This window comes from Hemibagrus wyckioides, linkage group LG07 (genome assembly GCF_019097595.1).
Source record: "Hemibagrus wyckioides isolate EC202008001 linkage group LG07, SWU_Hwy_1.0, whole genome shotgun sequence".
In the NCBI taxonomy this organism is placed as follows: Eukaryota; Metazoa; Chordata; class Actinopteri; order Siluriformes; family Bagridae; genus Hemibagrus; species Hemibagrus wyckioides.
The window spans coordinates 18,694,432-18,714,278 of record NC_080716.1 but is presented as its reverse complement, the minus strand read 5'-3'; the positions used below and the strand labels follow the sequence as shown (position 1 = coordinate 18,714,278).

The following is a 19,847-nucleotide window of genomic DNA, read 5'->3' as shown; positions in this document are numbered from 1 at the left end:
AGACCTCCAAAAGGTTTCACACGTTTCTGAAATCTTGCCTGACAAAAAAAAAAAAAAAAATTAAAGCTGGAATAAAAAGAATTGATCTCAGGGGTCCTTGTAATCAGAAGACAAAATGATTAGTCTCAGGATACAGTCCTCACAGATTGCACTGCATCCAATAATCCCCAGATTTTCCACCTCTGCTGTTTAACTTCCCATATCTTTTAGTTGCCTTAAGCTACTGAAGTGGGAAAATGAATAAAAGAAAAGCTACTATGTTTGAACTGTCTATTCTTTTTAATCCCCTTTACTTTTTTTCCATCACCAAACAAACCCTGTCTATAGTTATTTTCTTCTCCAAAATCCTGACTCCTCCTCCATTTTCTCTCTCCAACAACCACGTTAGCCATATGCCACACCCTAATAAATCTCAGCGAATAAAAAACACAGAAAAGAGGAAAGGTTTAAAAAAAGTTTACAGAACTTGAGTTTGAGACAAAGTATACACCGATCAGGCATAACATTATGAGCAGTGAGAGGTGAAGTGAATAAGACTGATTATCTCCTCATCATGGCACCTGTTAGTGGGTGGGATATATTAGGCAGCAAGCGAACATTTTGTCCTCAAAGTTGATGTTAGAAACAGGAAAACTGGACAAGTGTAAGGATTTGAGCGAGTGTGACAAGGGCCAAATTGTGATGGCTAGACCACTGGATCAGAGCATCTCCAAAACTGCAGCTCTTGTGGTGTGTTCCTGGTCTGCAGTGGTCAGTATCTATCAAAAGTGGACAAGGAAGGAACAGTGGTGAACCGGTGACAGGGTCATGGGCGGCCAAGGCTCATTGATGTAAGTGGGGAGTGAAGGCTGGCCCATGTGATCCGATCTAACAGACGAGCTACTGTTGCTCAAATTGCTGAAGAAGTTAATGCTGGTTCTGATAGAAAGGTGTCAGAATACACAGTGCATCACAGTTTGTTGTGTATGGGGTTGCATAGCTGCAGACCAGTCAGAGTACCCATGCTGACCTGTGCACTGCCGAAAGCACCAACAATGGGCACGTGAACATTAGAACTGGACCAAAGTGCTGGACAAACAAGTCTGATCCATGGAGGCCCCACCTCACAACTTATAGGACTTAAAGGATCTGCTACTAACATCTTGGTACCAGATACCACAGCACACCTTCAGGGATCAAGTGGAGTCCATGCCTCAACGGGTCAGGGCAGTTTTTGCAGCAAAAGGGGGACCAACACAATATTAATAATGTCATAAGGTCATAATGTTATGCCTGATCAGTGTATATTGAAATACAGCAATATATTACCGTTGCCAAGAAACTGACATTCACTCGCTGCAAACGGTTCATTATGCTAGAGGGAATAAATGAATGATATAACTGTTGGAGATAACAGAGTTAATATCCTATGACTACTCCAGCTATTTCTCATCAGAAATCAAATCTTGCATCAAATAATGTCATAATTTGTACACAGTCTAATTGCTCTTCCCCACTGTGATGGTGTTTTCTGACTTGATGATGTAACGCTGTTGTACAGGCTTATGGGATGAGGACAGACCTCAGTAGGGAGTCCTGCAACTCTCAGAAAAAGACACTTCCTTTTAGCATCCTAAAAGTTTTTAGATTTTTATAAATTAGTTTTTATAAATCTATACACAACCACAAAGTTTTACAAACAGAACTTCTTCAGAAAGCTAGAATCATTGATGTTGCATAAATATTTGACATTGTAATGTTGGTGAAAGACTCCTAAATATGTCTTGGTGCAAACAGTCATCTGAAGTCACATAATGGAGTCTACCTTTCTGCAAGTCACATGACCTGTGAAGGCCCCAGAGTTTGATGGAGAACATATCTAAACACACAGCATCATGAAGACCAAGCAGCTAGCAAAACAAGTCTGGGTGAAAGTTCTGGAAAAGTATCAACAATTTTGTTTATAAAAAAATTCTGTGGATAGTCCTGTGGATTTTCCATTAAATCCATTATTTATAAAAAGTAAGAATATGACTCAACCATGACTCTGCCTAAAGGAAGGCAAGGCAAGGTAAGGAGGGCATTAGTCAGGGAAGCTTGCAAGATGCTGAGAGTAATTCTTACACAATGCTGCCATCACCATGCTTTACTGTTTCAGGATGATGAACAGAGCTGGGATTCCACCAAACATAGTGTTTTGTGCCAAGGCCAAAATGGACTCAGCAGACCAGAAAACCCATTGCTACAAATTTACTGAACCTCTAACGTATTTTTGCAAACAAATGGGCTTTTATATGTCTCGCCACTCTTCTATAAAGACAAGAATTGCAGAGTGTCTGTGTTTGTCCTGTGGGCTGTGGTTCTTTCCAGCTCTTTCAGAATTACACTTAAGGCTCTTGGCTGCTTTTTTGACAAATATTTACCCTTTTTTTTAACCCCTCATCCTCCACTTCCTCCCACCATGCCTCAGTGGAACAAAACACTATGCCTCAGTGGAACAAAACGCTAAATATTAAATAGTATTTTGTGTCGATTTGTGACATAAAATCCTTATTTAAAAAAAGTCATTTTTAGTGGCAGATTGTAATACTCATCTAAGGCACTTGCAATAACAGCAGACAGATGAAAGCTAGAATGAGATGAGGCAATGTTTACTGCTGTAAGGACGAACGAGGTGGAACGGGGTGAGTGTACAGAACATTTCATCCTGCAGTATGATGAGGTAAACCAGTGCTTACTCTGAAGACGAAGACACTATCATGTTATTATGTTATTAGCATGTGACTAGCATGTGTCAGTGCTCAAAACACAAGGCTTTGTAGGTCATGGTACAAAAAGCCTCCAGGGATTGAGAAGTTGGGGATGGAGAGAGGAGTGATAGAAGGAGAGGAAGGATTTGATGGATGTGAACACTTTTGATTGCATCAGTATTGCACATTGCATTGCAATACATCCAGCCCTTTAAACAAAAATGATGGCTGTTAAAAACAGAGATTTACAACAAAACAAACATTAGCTTGCTTTTACAGTTTAATTATAAAATAGTCTCATAACTGCTTGAATTTATACCATATACTTTAATGTGAGATACATTATCATGGTAACCAATTTTAATTAAACCCGTTTTAATTTTTGCTGCATGTCCTGGAGAGGACTTTAGTACTAATGTTAATATTTTACATCTATTACATAGAATCTTCCAGTAATGTACCATAAAGACAAAATATGTGGACTTTATATGAAATCAGAAATCATTTTCAGAATTTACAATAAATCACTTTAACAGGCAATAAATTCATTGATCACTTTCATCACTCATCACTGTGGAAAATATAACTCACATAGCTAGATACAAAATGGCATAGAGAAAGTTTTGAAGGTGATGAAGGTGTATGTTTTAGACAGAGAGAGAACTGCAATCCTCTATTCTACACAATCCTACACTCTAGTTACATTTTGGAGACAATTCACCCTTTCAAAATAATCATTTCTTGCTGAATAAAATCGTAAGATCTTTCTTGTACTTGCTCTGTATATATATATATATATATATATATATATATATATATATATATATATATATATAAAGGTGCATAAAATGTATTTATAAAATTTAATACCAATTAGGAAAGCTACTAAAGAGTCATCATAGACAGCATCATCAGTTGCTGGTAGGTTTGTGCGGTTTAATCTATGCCCATAATCTATTCCTGACCTATAACCTTCACTCTGTGATCTCGAGGATCAGATCGTCCCCTTCCAGTGTGCTATCGGTCTTGACGTACACCTTGGCCACGGTTCCTGTGACCGGCGAGTTCACCACAGTCTCCATCTTCATGGCGCTGAGAACACAGAGGGGCTGACCTTTCTCTACCTTCTGACCCTGTTTCACCTTCACCTCCACCACCTTCCCTGGCATGGGGGCTCCCACCTGACCCTTGACATCCTTCAAAGCCTTTGGATGGAAGTGCATCTCCTGAGGGTAGAATACAAGATTGGGATTAAGGGAATACTCTAACTCCACACATTACCTCTGTTATACAATTTCCATAACAACGTAAAGGATGGAGAATCTGTTTAATACCAAGGCCAACATGCAAACCAATAAGCCACTGTTCCCCCCACCACTACACCTATATTAATATTGTTAATATATATATAATTGCAAGTATATTGATGGAATTCAATTGCTGTCATTAGGCTTCCTTTAAAAGTGATTTATCTTTGTAAAAAAAATCTCCAGCACTCAGAAATGTGTAATTATTGTTAATAGTAATTACACCTACTGTATGTTAGAGATGTGTTGGATACAATCTAGTATACTTTTTAAAGGAATACCAATTGCCTGAGACAGAATGCAAGAACTCTCCGGATACCTGAACTCATTTTCTAGCATTAAGTGTTAACTGTTCAAGTGTTCAGCCCAGGCCTCCAGGGTTGAGAAATGCAGATTTTACTCTCTCTGCTTAATTTGTCAAGTCAGGTGTGGTGACATGGTGGTTCATGTTACTCAATTAAGCCTGTTCCAGGGAGGCACCTGATCTTGTTTTAAGTATTTAAGCATTTTATCATGAGACTTACTGAAATAATTCATAACCTTACACGTCTAAAGGGAGGAGAGTGCCAACTTTGCACTTTTTCTTTACCTGTGAAGATGTACAGGAACATAACTCAAATAATTATAAGGGGTACGCAAACCCAAGAGTTGTTAACCAGTAAAATCTTTCCGCTTGGCACCTACAATAAAATTTGTGTAAAGCTTCTATGTTACCCAGTAAAAGTGGGTGCAGCGGTGTCATTTCTTTTTCTAGCATTAGATGATATAGCAAAGACAGGTTGGCAGTGTATCTTCACTGTTTAATCAGTAATGACCGGCATCTGCTATGTGAGAATTTGAAGGGAAGTGGCATTTTTGACTGGTGCTGTGAAAACTGCAAAGTGATAACTGGTAATATGACAAAATGGTTGAAAAAAGTAAGTTTTTTCAGCCAAATATAGAAAGTGAGAAGATGGTGCCAAGCCACTTGATGATTTGGAAGATGCTTAAAAGATACAGTCTCTCAGTAATGAGCTGCTATTACCAAAAATTGAGCTTCATTATGATTGTGCTGTTTCTGCAGAATAAAACAAGGGTATATTTCTGATTGTTATGAGAATGAGAATACGTGTATGATAGGTTTGTTGTTGAATAGACTCAAAATTAAACTTCATTATGTTTTGTGCTGTTTTTTGGGGGGTGTTCCGAATTTCTAGGAGAATGATTATATGTGTAGGATCTCAGTTTGTTTTGTAAACACATAATTACCTTCATCGCCACCATATCTTTGACTAGGACGGACCGTAGTTGACCGTTCAGCTCAAAAAACACCTCCCTCTGTCCAGCTTTGTTCAGGTCCCCCAAAGCCAAGGCTTTGATATGCAGCGTCTTACCTCTTTCCAACTCAACCTGAGTGACAAACGGAGGGAGAGGAAATGAATAAAAGCAATAAAAATTCATTTGTTTTAACCCTGACTGAGAGATGACCTATTTGCACAGCACTAACTCAGGCTTCTGGCAGACCCTGAGCCACGTGATGTTGGGCAGTTAATTTAGTACAGCTATTTTTGAAGTTTTATATACGTCAGTAAGTGCTTAATATAGATTGTGCTATTCTAAAAAAAATCAGTGATGGCTCATATCTTAGGTTTTTCTCTGTGGAAAGAGAAGTAAGCAGACTGCCAAAAAACTTCCGTATACAAGCAAGGATTATGCAGACTTTCATCGAAGGACACTGAGGATACTGTGATGACTATTCCAAAATATAAGAAAAGCAAGTGTAAGCATGCCTGGAAAATCAAAGTCAGGTAGTTTAGGGATGCTAGCATGCTGCTCTATTATCATCAGTGGAGTTTTTAAGGTATAGCAGGCAGCAGAGTGAATTAAAGTTCACTTGTTTCCCTTTCATCCGGATCTTTCTCTGTCTGATTAGCCATGGTGGTCTGGCCTTTCATCTCCTCTCAGTGTGCAGCACATGGCCATGAGCATGTCTGTGCCTGGTAGGTTTTGCCCGACAGGTGGGCGCAACGTCTGTGCTCACTGTTACAGGGATTTAGGTGAGAGAAACATTGGCAAGTTACTGAAAGCAAATGCTAAGACTGCTCCATGCCAAACAATTTGTTTTAGAGAGTGCATTTTGAGAATGCTTTATTAAACATTATTTATGCTCATATCTGGACATCCACTTGAGAGCTTGTCCTAACCTTCTTCCACATCCAAACAAATACACACAATGCAACACTCCAGTTAAACCTGCTCTAGCACAAGGACAGGTTAGACCACTGCACTTTTCTGTCACTGACATTGAATATTAAAATAGAATGAAAGAGGTGGTCTGGCTTTTGGCCAGTGCTGAGAAGGTCAAAACCCACCGCACTATAAAGAGGCTGAACTGGATGTGGCATGGACTTGTCTGCAAAGAAGGTTTAGGAAAAAAGAGAATAGAGAACAGTAAAAACTCTATGCCCCAGATACAGGCATCATTTGAGCAGCTATTATAATTTATGGCAGACACGCTGAGCCAGACATGACAAAAAGGTAAGAGGAGACCGACAGAGTGCAAGAGAGAAATAGACAGAGAGAGAAAGAGAGAGAGAGAGAGAGAGAGAGAGAGAGAGAGAGAGAGAGAAAAGATGGAGGATGATTACCTGGAACTCCTCTGCAATTTTTGGTCCATCGAGAAACAGGCGGGTGTTGAGACAGTCGACGGGCCCGAAATTGGATCTGAACTCTTTAAACTCCTGAAAGACTTTTGGGTACATGGCTGCTGACATCACATCTTCCGGAGAGATGTCCTCACCATGTGCTGCACGTAAATCAGCCTCCAGCTTTTTGAAGTCCATGGGAGGTAGTGATGCACCCGGACGACCCTCTATCCGAGGCAGCGATTTAAGCACCTGTGACACACAATGAATGAGAGTGATATTCAGATGCTGGAAATATCTCTTCCAGGTTCCAGCATAGCACTGTGTTTTGAACTCTCATCAGAAAATGACAAGTAGAAATTTGGCTATCTGAAAGGGATTCTTCACAGTGGCATGTTCGGGTTTAAAATACTGACAGTGTAATTACTCTTTAATCTTCTCCATCAGCTCTTTGTGTGAGCCATGCTGGAGGCAAAAATCCCTTAACTTTAATAATACATAGTGCATTATGGTGTTTGTATCGGTTTTATAACCTTTAAATGGTTGTGAGACAAAGACTTTGGCTCAGTCTTCTGAGATACACATCAATTACACCCAAAACTCAGCCGTCGGTCTTTAATTATTCAAGACGTATAAATAAAATAACTCCAAACTACCAGAATGCAACGAAGTGCAAGAGTGTGGCTGGTAATATGATCCAATCTGACGAAAATCTCTCAGATACAATACCTTCAAATACGCCATTAAAAACAAGGCAACACAATGCGGGAGAAGATAAAACAAATAGGCAGGGTGGCAGATCGGCAAATTGTCAAGACCATGTAGGGTGCCAGTGAGGTGGAGAAGTAATTGATTTAGGTTGAGGAAAGCACTTGTTTTAGCTAATTGTGGCTGGCACAATGACAAGAGTCACATTGACATTCCTTTGTTTTCTTCCCTTTTTTCTGTAGCACGAGGGCATAGAAACAATGTAAAGAGATTTTGAAAAACAGGAAACAAAAAATATTCTTTAGATCAGTCTCACTAAAAATGAAAAATATAGCTATTAAGATAAACAAGTGACACACACACACATGTCTGTGGAATTAATAATCATGGAGCTCATTATTCAGCCAAAATATCTGTGGGTTAAAGTGGCTAGCCACACGCCCACCACCGCCACCTTTTGATTAATTCACCTCCTGGTAGCTTGTGCACAATAATAAAGCTTAAAACATCCCAGTTGGACCAGATCTGCAGCAGGTTTGTTCTTTTGTAGCCCTGGGACACACTCGCCCTCCATCGTCAGTTGAGCGATGGCTTACATGTTTGGGCAAACAGCAAGCTACCAAAACTCCCACCCTCAGTGCACTTCTTTTCATGCCTTCGAAGCACACAAAATCATTTTTTCCTCATCCCCTCTGTAGTAATAGACGTGTCATTAGTTTAGCTTCTCTCACAAAATCATTTTTATTTAGAAAATAAAATCATCTTCCCAGGGAATGATAGCCATGCAGGAGGCAATAGATGGTTATGGGAACCAGTATGGCTATAATCATTAGAAGCATTTTTCTCTTTGATGGCGCAGACTTTGGAACCAGGATACACATCTCTCCCCGCTATTATCACATCAGCGGTAGAGGAAGTGCCACCACGGCGATTTTATTTGCTCAAATTTATAAGCGTCAAATGAAGCTGGGCAGCAAGACGTAAAATCTTTTAGTCTCCTGTTAGTATTAACTCACAGGAGATGCAGTTCAGTGTGTGTGTGTGTGAGTGTGAGAGAGAGAGAGAGAGAGAGAGAGAGAGAGAGAGAGAGAGAGTGAAAAAGGGACAAAGAAATAAGAGACAGAGTTTGTCACTAATGGACATTAGGTTCGGAAGGATGTGAGAGGTGCAGAGAGGGCCATTTCACCATTTAAACACCTCCACTGATCTCTCATCCCAACCAATCCATCTATCAGCACAACGAGGAGATGGATATATTGGACCCTAAGTGGAGACAACCATGATGTGATGGGTCTTGGAAAAGCGACTCAATTGACCTGTCCAAGATAAATGCTATTCAGAAGACTAAAGATATAGTCACACCGTTATTTTGCCGACGTGGAGTGACAGTCCGGTTTTCATGGACGGATGTCATTTCTGAGGGAATGGAGTGACAACTTTTCAGCTATCTGAATTTCTCCAGTTACACAACAAAAGGTCCAGTGTGACTGATACTGTTACTTTGCTCAGTGGTATGCTGTTTTTTCATTGGCTCATGCTACAGAGCTTCACAAGTTTGAGCATACTTTCTGGTTTATTCCTATTAATATAAACTTTTTTTTAATAAGCCTAATTTAGTGTGAAATTGGCTACGGGACTTTGGACCAATCAATTATGTTTGTCTTTATTACTTTTCAAATTAAACTCTCACAATACTTCTGTAAAAAAAGTGAATAGTTAGAAACAGGGTAAGGGACTTAACGAAGATACTTTGGTAATAGCACCTTCTGCATCCTATCTTACGAATCTACAGTTTACTTTGAACAGATTATTATTAAATAAATCACTCAGAAAATGACAATGTACGTTGAGATTCTTAGAATGAATATTTATTTGTGCGCTATAGATTAAGACATAAGTCAGCAAGAGTACACAGGCCTTTTATGACCCATATATTCAGAGCCAAGACATGAATACTGAATACTAAACAATTTGCAGCACAAAGACATACTACACACCGCCATCTTGCAGGTAAATACGTCAAAGGAAAAATAATGACATCTCTAAGGTGGTGGCATGAAACTTGCTGACCTTATGTTTAGTTAAACATGAAAAATTAAAAGTATAAAAGTAAAGAAAATAATGATCTCTCTCTCTCTCTTTTTATTTTAAAAAGAATATCACATTCCTGTTCTCCCCAGGAATTCCTCTACTGATTTGTTTCCATTAGTCTGGAATAATGCACAGAACTAGCACATAGTTATACAAGTTCTTAGCTACAATTCTTTAGCTTGGTCTGTTAGATTTCCAGGCAACCAAAATGTAGGACACTAGAGATTTTATTTGCCAGACAGAGAACTAACCCTGCATTCAAATTTCCCTAAGTGTTAAATATTATTTTGTCTAATTTATGTACGTATACATTTTTTAAATATTCATAAACGGTTCTGTATTTTATGGAGATTTTTTTATTTAATTACAGCAAAATATTTAGGCTCAGCATACTGTATTTTCTGCATAGACTCCAACATGTTCATTTATAAAACATACAGAAGCATGTCTTAACCTATTATTATTCTATACAGGCACATAAAAGCAATTGCTCTAATAAATCCCCACTCTTCCCAGTGTGTCTGCCCACGATTAGATGACTCCCACCTTTAAACAGTGATTAGTGCTGTCAGACTACTGATCTGAATAACAAATTATGATGAACTGATACGTAAACCCTGGACTTTTCTGTTCTAGTTATATTAAGATCAACATTATGCGTTGTATATGGTTTCAAAATATGGCTTTATTTCAGTGAAAATAATGCTGCGTCCCAATTCGCATATAAATCGTCCTATGCAAGAGTAGAAGCCCAAAGTGTATGATGGTGAAATGAGTATCCCGAAGGTACTTGGATGCTCTTTTATTTCTGGTCCAAAGTGTGGATCTATGGACACTTTTTCAGCTAATAATGCCCAATTTTGTGAGTTTTGTGACCGTTTGCTTCCCTGAATTCAACCGGCACACATGGTAGACGAGTCTGTGATGCATCTTCTGTATGTTTTTCGAGAGGAGTAAATGAAATATGGGCAAATAAATAAATTAAATGATATAGTATAAATAATATAAGGAATGATTAATGAATAAAAGATGAATATGCAATGAGGAGCTTGTTTACAGGGGCAGTGTGCGTAACTAGGCAACAATTTTCTCTTCGGTTCCATGGCATGTTCACGACTCTTCTGCTACACACTCCCTTTTTCTGTAGAAAAACACTACATACTTTTAGTGCAGAGCAGAAGTAGGTGAATTGGGATGCAGCATGAGTCATTGCTTTGTTAATTGCTCTGGTGTTTTTTTGCATTGACCTTCTGCTGGCCCTCTGACAGTATTTTAATGAAGTAAATAGCTTTCATTACGTGTGTGTGTGTGTGTGTGTGTGTTTTTTCCTTGATTTTTTTCTACATTAGATATTAGGCGACAATAATTACCTGATGACCTAATTAATAACTGTGAAGTGTCATGAGGAAGTCCAGCATATGAAACACGCCTACCAGTGCTATTAGTCAGCCCACATAGTAGAACATTTTAGATGAGATACCAGTTGCATGAACCCTGATTGTAATGCTGATTATCACATTGATTTAATTTAGTGTCAAATCCATTTATTATCAGTTTATAACAGAATTTCTGGCTCCCCTGTTCTGTGCTGAGGCCAGAGGAGACGACTGTCATTTTTTAAAGCCTTCTTCTGCTGAGAGGCAAATTGTAATTGCACTGAATATTTGAATCCCCTATACTTCTGCAAATATCTGGGCAGAACAGATGGCTGCTGTGAAGAACTTTGCTAGATGAAGTGCTTGGAAATATTGCAAATCAAATTTTGCATTTTTCTTCTGTACTGCTTAACCTACACAGGAAACCTGGAGTTTATCCCATGAGACTTGGGGCACAATGTGTGGGACATCCTGGACAGGGTTTTAACCCAATGCAGAGTACAAACTCAGACAGTATGAAAAAATACAGAGATGCAAATCAGCCTTCAAAACTTGTCTTGGGACTGGTGGAGGAAACCAGAGTACCAGAGGAAACCTCCAAGCTCCACAAACAAGGGATGGAAGCAGGAATCGAACCCCAACCCCACAGGTGTGAGGTAAATGTGCTAATCACCATCATTATATATATATCTACATGCAGTTCAGGGTGATTTCACCTCTATAGCTTTTAATTACTTCAATCAAACCTTGGTATATTTTCTTTCCTTTTGTCTGCTTTGTTTGAGCAGGTGAGAACAGCACTCACACTCAGGTGTGGAGCGAAACAAGCGGTGTGAATGAAGTGAGCTCGGTCCAGTTCCAAAACAAACCCTAGCGAACTTCGATTGCTGTGAATTGACCATGAATTGACTCAACTGCAGAAAGTGTTTGAGTTTGAATTGCAAGCAATATTTATTATAGATGTAAGCTTCTAAACTGACCCAAACTAAGCCAAGAACAGAGCTGCAGAAATATGACGTGTTCTGGATAGTGTGAAAGAAAGACAAACAAACAACACTGGATATGTTACACAACAACTTATAAATGTGTTGTTTTTATAATTATATGGGTGTTTATTGATTGTTCTTGGTGTTTGTTCTAATGCACAACTACCAAAGTTCTGTTTTTCATTTATTCCTTTTCTGTGTTTCTGATGAATGAGACAATAAATAAATAAATAAATAAATAAATAGATAAATAGATAAATACATAAATAAATGTAAGCCAATGTGTCCCATTCTACATGCCCCCTCAGGCACTCTCTTTTGTTTTGCATGAAACCAAAAAGGATATATAGGTACCAATTTGTCTCCGATTTTGATTCAGCAAACAAATTAATTGGCTCTTTAAAGCGTTAAAACAAACGGCATCATTCATGTGTGCTGATTTAATGCTTTTTCCTTTGACAGTACAACTGTGTTCATTGTGTGAAACAAAATACAGTACAGATCTGCACTAGTCAGCAAGCTGGGAATAGTTAAAAATACCCAAAGGAGGAGTTGAAGCCTAGTTCTGAAATAAAGCCATTATTAGAGTTATGCTGTATTTTTTTATATTTATTTTTTGGACTGCAAACCTCTTCAAATCTCACACAGCTAAAAGAGAGGCAGGGTCTGTACACACTCTGGCCTGAACCCTCAGCACATTTATTTTTTCTCCTCCTCCTGAGCCTACTCTACTCGAGCTAGCCATTAGCAAATTCAGTTACGCTAATGCTGTTGAGAAACATACATAAAATATGCCGATTAGTGCATAGTGAGCCTCTCTGAGGACTGCCTTGGAAGGTTTTAGTAGCTTTTTTTTTTCTCTCAGTAGAGGAATGATACACAAAAGAGTGCTCACTAATGTTATTAGTCACACAAGATGCAGTTCATAGATGCCTCCCACATTTCCCAGTCACCCCTCGTTAATTTGATGGCTTTTGTGGCTATTTGCGAGAAGAGAATTGTGTGTCAGTGTGGGTGCACGCAGTGAGAGTGGATGCAGAAGAGCAGAAGACGGCAGGTTTGGTTTGAACTGGAGAGGAAACTGCCGTGTTTAATTGGAGTGTTGCCTGATTTGTGAAAATGGTCGATAGGGTGTTTTTTAATACAACGGCCTCTCTGTAGTTTGATTTTCTCAGCTCTAAGGCTCGAGAAAAGAGGCTTTTATATGCTAGTCGACATAATCCACTATAATACACAAGCACAAAATGGTAAATCCGTTAAGCTTGTGTTTCTAAATAGGACGTGTGAAAGACGTCTTAATGCTAGAAATGTACAGATGACTAATAATTGAGGGATGATGATAAACACTGACACTTGAATAGGCTGTGTTTCTTATGGGGCCTGGTATAGGAAGACTGATCAGCACTGGCTCACAGCAGGCTGGACCTGCCAATGCCACTTAAACTGGATCAGCCGATTCCCAGTGATAGGACACTTGAGCTCTCGGGCCCCATTCCAAATATCTCTATTGCACCACATGGGCACTGGTTAGTGCTCTCAGCCACAAAAACACCCTCCTACATGTTTGTATGTGCTCACACACAAACACATATACATACACAAATATGCATAATATCTTGTGGTGAAGGGTGTTTGAGGCAGTATAGCATAGAGCTAGACTAATGGAAATAAAAGAGCAGTGTTAAAAGTGCATCTTCATGGCAGAAGAATCAACCGCTAGCACAATGCACCATGGGACATGTCCTGTTCAGCCATCTAAACCCCAATGGATGCTATAGTGCTTTATATAGACCTCAGAATAATTTCATACTACACTTCCTACGACTTCCTTTATCTGTACAGTGCTGTTACTGATGCGTGTCTACAGCTTTATATTGTTAGAAATGTTAGATTCACACAGAAAAAATATTTTTAAAGATGAAAACCTATACTTCATTTGAGATGTTAAAATGACATTACATGCAACAGCAAATTAGAAAAGATTAAAGTCTTTACTGTGTAAGTCGTCACTGAACAGTTCAAGCTTGCTGCTGATTGTCTACTTTTTGACCTGCTGTTTAAGCTTAAATCAGAGCTTAATTAATGCTAATACTATACATGTCGCATTCAGTAATGTTTATCACATCATAATGTGAACTGTGTGAATCCCTTATAGTCTGATCTCTTGAGCATACAGTGTACTCTGTAGCTCTGATATACAATGTATATGATAGATTGTGATTAAAAACAAAACTAAACACTAAAATCACCTTATATAACAGCATGCTATATTTACCAATGAAACTACTAGAATGTTTAGTATGTGATAAAAAAAAAAGAAGATACAACACGCAGACATTATCACATGACCACTAAGTCACTAACTTGACAGTTTTACTGCAAGGAAAAGTATTTACTCTTGTGGAAAACTGTGCATCATAAAACATACCTCATCATGATGTAGTCAAGTGCAATTAAAAAAGCTGAGCACTAAACCCTTCTGGAAAGGGGCAGCGGTGTTATAAAATCAGGAACAAAACGTTCTTAATGATCCAGAAACAACATCATTTCATCATTTCATTTTTTAAATATCTGCAGTAGAAATTCCTCCTCTATCTTTCTATCAATATGCCTTCCTCCATCTCATCTACCTCCATCTCCCCGAGAACTAAACTGCTCACTTGAATGGTGAACAGGTTTCATTAATCTTTGTGTGCCTCTCTTCTCTCTCTCCCTCTCTCTCTCTCTCTCTCTCTCTCTCTCTGTCTCTCTCTCTCTCACACACACTCTATCTCTCCATCTCTCTCACAGCAGTATGCTAAATGTGCATGTCACCCTTTGAAGGCCAATATAGTGTTCCCTGCAGGGCCTTGTATGGAAATGCTGCCATCACTGACAAACACCGTTTGATCTTTTATTTTTGGGCTCCAGGGTGTTATGGCCCTCAGGGATATTGAGTGTGTGTTTGAGCAGAAGTTTGATAGAGAGAAATTGGAGAGTTTTAAAGCCGACTAGCCCTCTGCTAGAAAACGGAACGTCGTCAGTGTGACAGCAAAGCCCTCAAAAATCTCCCTCCTGACTTGATAACTCAGTTGCTTTGTAGTGTGTATATGCTGGAAGTGTCAGTTGTTTTTCCCCAGAAAAGATTTCATTAACCAACACAGCACAACACTTACCAGGAAACAAAACAAGTGCATCAAGAGGCAAGTGCAGATGAGAAGAACTTTACAGAATAACACCTTTCTTTCTTTTTTAAACACCCATGCACTCGAACAAACCGTACGGCAATCTCACTTACCTAGACGTGATTCAGTGTGTCTAGTTAAAAAAAACCCTGAGATGTTGCTTCCTTCTAAACTACTAACACAAGCTCTGAGGGCAGGATAAATTTCATCACACTGTGGTACAATGAACTGTACTTAACCGGGTAGTTTATTAAATACTAGAAATGTGAACTTAATAAACAGGCCACTTTGGGGTAATAAATCTGTTCAGATGACTAGATTAAAGGAGTTATTGTGTACAAAGACCATAAATTTTTTAAGGTGCTGTTTGTAATGTCTAGAGAAAGCCTTTAAAGGTTTCCCACTAGTATTTAGACAGGTTAGTAAGTTATATATAAGTCAGAAAGCATTAATTACACAAGAAAAGCCTTTCAATTTTTCCCAGAAACATTATTTAAACGAAACTATTCATTTAAAGCTCCTCTTTACATTTCTGGACCAGATATTCTGGCCAAGAAACTACAAACTCTTCTTTTTCCAATAAAGACTCCAATAAAGCACCATTTTTCTCAGAGTATATTCCCTTCATTGTCTTCTGGCCCAGAATTAAGCTCCACCCCTCAGCCTGTACAAAACAATTCAGCCCATTTATATGGCATTTATAACTTGAACAGAGTGGGGTTGGAGGATGAGGCTGTGTATCAGTTGCAGTTGATCTCAGAAGCAACAGATGGCTCTGAACATTACATATTACTGCTTTAATTTTCAATTCTGTACAATCAAACTAGTTTCCCAAGCAATCTGTAACTGGAGTTAGGTCTAATTTTGGGATAAGTAAGTAAACCCATTACCACCCTGATTTAATTTGCTGTATAAAATTGACATTTACTCCTCAGAAAAAAAGTTAATGCATACCAATTTATCTTATTTTTATTGCTCAGACTGTATAATCGTTGGCTAAAGGCTCAATTTCCCTCATGTTACATTTGGAGATTTATTTGTGGAACGTTTTATTTTTTTTTTAACTAGGTAGAAAATAGCATTTTTATAATAAGTATGTCATTAACTACATATTTTTCTAATGTCAGTTAAAGACCAGCTTGTTCTTGCTGATAGGAGGATTTGCCGCACAGTAACTACTGCACACTTCACTTATTTACGGTGGGAGAAAGCCTGATTAAAATTCTTTTTCTCTCCCTAAGACACAATGCCACTCAAAACAGAAAGGGGGGAAAAAAAACCCAGAGAAATGCTCAGTTTCGTCTTTAAAAAATTAATTAAGCATGTAGCATCTTGACAACAATGAAGTGACAAAATTAAAGCTCAAACGCTAATTGAGGGTTTTAAAGAAATCTGCTTGCGAAAAAAATCAGGTGGCTTTTGTATGTAATGCTGTTATGGTCTAGTTAACCTTCACAAGATGTATTGAATGAGTGCGGGAGTAAATTGTGCATGGATTTAAAATGATGACAGATAAAACACAGCCTCTGGCTTATTTGGGAAACAGTGATTCTATTCAAGCAGGGAGTTTGTCTGTTGTTGGTGGAGGTTTTCTCCCTAGCAAAATCTGTGTTTTTCCACTAATTCTCCATGGCACATGCAGCAAGTAAAGGTGTGTGGTGATGATTTTGCTGCTGGGTCAGTGAATATGTGTGTGCTCATGCCTTATTGCACACTCATGGTCTTTTACCTTTGACCTGAACGGCTCTGGGAAGCCTCCGTGAGGAATGCCGATGTGTCCCTGCAGAAACTCCACCACGGACAGAGGGAAGGAGAGTTCATCTGCCCGCTCTTCTACCTCGGCCCTAGAGAGCGAGTTTTGAACCATGAACTGTGCCAAATCTCCCACAATCTTCGACGACGGAGTCACCTGTAAAGAGGGAGAGAGCAAGAGAGAGAAAACTATAAAACTTTGCTCCCAGTGCACCGTCAGTAACGATCACTATCCACTGAAATGACACTGAACAGGCATAATGATAAAGTTCCAGTGGTGATGGACATAATTCCCAAGGGCTAGTGAACAAGCAAGAGCAAAAATAGAAGAGTAAGAACAAAAGATTTCAGAAGAGCAATGAAAGAGAAGACAGTACAGACCGAAGATAGGGAGCAGGTGGGTGGTTGACAAATGGACGAGTGAGAGACGGTGTATGTGTGTGTGTGTGGGGGGACACTGGGTAGACACGAAACGTTAAATGTCAAGGCGTCTTTCATTCACGCGAAAGCCTTCGTATTTCAGCCAAGCGACACATCGTCATGCTGCCTGTCGGCTAAGTGGCTGGGCTGCCGAGATAGGCAACGAGACCAACATTAGCATCATTACTTGGGAAAACATTTTGACAACCCTGTGATTATATCATCCGGTGCCTTCACATGGAGAACAGGGGAAGACACATGATGACAGTAGGTGCATCCCCAACCTCTAATGGATACATCCTTGAATCCTCAGTCCTATATCTTTAAGCATGTGAACCCATAACTGATTGACCTCCTCATACCAATTTTTAAAATGCACTCGAAGGTGTTCAAAGAGAGATTAGACAGCATGAGCAATCATAATTAAATAAGCAACTGGTAAACGTTGGAAAAATGTCCAGATGAGAAGTCAGGTGATGAGTAGAGTCTTCTTTAAGCTAACACCTTAAATGTTTAAGCATGTGTATAGATTAAGCAAGTATACAGTATGTTCAGTACTGTTTTAATTATGGCTGATTAGTTATTTTGGCCTAATCACTGTTCTGTGTTATACAATCAAGTGAATTCATGCAAGTCACCTTCAAGTATGTTTCAGTGGGTGAGGATGTCTCATTTGGTAAATGAGTTTATTCTTGTTTCCCTTCCTTGCATCCTCTCCCGAGGGAAGGGAAAAAAAACAAGCAAGTTTCAAACTCGATTCAAACTCATTCTTCTGGTGTTCACTACTTTGGAAGTTTTAATGCCACCGAGTTCACGAGAATGAAGCGCATCGTCAAATTCTGCTTATACAGTCAGTGCAGTTTCTGACAGGCTTGGCTGAGATTCATCATGACAGTTGTGCTATATTGTTATAACACAATTAAATCTACCTAGCTAAAACAATAGCTTCAATTACTAGCTAGCTTAATCGTTATTGCCTGTTTCCTCCAGTTGCCTAGAAACTGCTTGACCACATCAAGGCATGAAGGAAGCGTCCATTCCGGAAATAAAACTTGCCACCCCGATTCTGACCTCGTATCAGAGTTCTATTACTTTTATGCAATTCAAACAGACTTAAATATTTTCAGCTCAGGATTATTTAACCTTTATGTTCTGTTCTGTATTTTGTAAGGATGTACTGCTCATGGGTTCATCTTAGCTTTGGGCAACTGAGATAGAAACTAATATTCCATATGACCAACCTTCTGTGTATGAATAAAGCTATAGGTCTGTTTTCTTCTCTGATCTAAACCACCTGAACATAACCTGTATTATATAAATATGAAAGGGGGATATCAGAGGCACCAAAAGTTTCATGTTGGAACCAACCCCTCCCCCATTTGAACTAACAATTTAACAGAAAGTTTAAATCATCACTGTAGATCTGAAGGAACAAGTATAAATCTTAAAGAACTTCTATGACCAACTGTGTGACTTAATCTTGTAGCCAATTAATCTGTTCCAAGAGACAAATAATTCCTTTCTAAGCCCAAAGTGTGCTTGTGCTCCCTTTTGTTTGCCATCTGAATCCCCGGACACACAAAAACATTGCGCTCAGGAGTTCATGTTGAAAGCACAATTTCACGAGTTTCAGCTAGACAACTTCATTTTGTATTAATTAATAGATTTAAAGGTGGTTTTAGGTCACTAGTGAAATCTACTCGCACCACACACACAAGTCAGAGGAACAACATGAAGATTTCTGTGTGAATTTAGCCGGGAAGTAAAAATATTCTGAGATGACACACTTCACTTCTCCTCTACCTCCTCCACCTGTTTTATATGACACTTTGCCTCCACAGGCTGAAATGATTAAACCGTCTCTGTCATCTGCAGCATGGCAGGCTAGCCGTTCTTACATCAGCAGAATCAAAAATGCTTTATCTGACAGATAAACTACTGTTAACATGCTAGGGATTTGCTTAGATACTACGATGACTGACATCTCCAGAAATCTACTGCAAAGTAGCGAAACAAATAATGAGAAGATTCTCAGCTTTTCACCATTAACACCTGAGTTCTTCCTCTTCTAGAGTAGAAACAGATTGACTGTGAACACGCACCCTAATTATTGAGCCACTCCATGCAGAACTGATGAAATTGAGTTAATTTGCTGTTTGATAATCATCTGACCATAGTCATTTGCAGCCTGAGCGTTGGCATGGAGCCAGAATGAAACTGCAAAGCCCTTTGGGATTTGTAGTTCCAGCATCAATCCTCGATGTGCCTCCCGAGGCTGTAATTTAGCTGTAATCGGTTTGAATGGAGTAATGGAGCTCCAGGTGCTGAAGAAATGAGAAGAAGCTGAAAACTTGGAATATAAAGCATCCGGTTTAACCAGGGGTTTAAAGCTTGGTTCAAAAATCCATAGTGTCTTAATTGGATAGGGGTTTTGTTAAGTGGCTGAGCCCCGTGCTTAAGCTAACGCAGGCCAAGCTTCTGTCAGTGCCAGTTAGTGAGGCTGTCAGCAGAAGTGTAATAAGATGAGACTGAGACAGGATTAAAACGAGATCAGACGCAGAGTGAGACAAAGGGCGCGCACACTAAAACACACACACACTAAAACACACACACTAAAACACACAGACACACACACACAAAGAAATACAGGCACACATCTTCTATTACATTCACAAACACACACCTTGTCT

At 39.1% G+C, this 19,847-nt stretch overlaps 1 protein-coding gene across 4 annotated transcripts in view; it reads right to left on the bottom strand.

The window, feature by feature from the left end:
- Positions 1 to 3,036: 3,036 nt before the first annotated feature.
- Positions 3,037 to 19,847, bottom strand: part of pcxb (pyruvate carboxylase b) — a 222,481-nt gene continuing 205,670 nt past the window's right edge. For all 4 annotated transcript variants that reach the window (XM_058394276.1, XM_058394274.1, XM_058394275.1 and 1 more), the window contains 4 exons: positions 16,715 to 16,894; positions 6,664 to 6,912; positions 5,285 to 5,425; positions 3,037 to 3,955 (listed from right to left, as the gene is read on the bottom strand). In XM_058394276.1, coding sequence (XP_058250259.1) covers positions 3,704 to 3,955; positions 5,285 to 5,425; positions 6,664 to 6,912; positions 16,715 to 16,894 — 822 coding nt within the window. In that variant the 3' untranslated portion in view covers positions 3,037 to 3,703. The remainder of the gene's footprint in view (positions 3,956 to 5,284; positions 5,426 to 6,663; positions 6,913 to 16,714; positions 16,895 to 19,847) is intronic.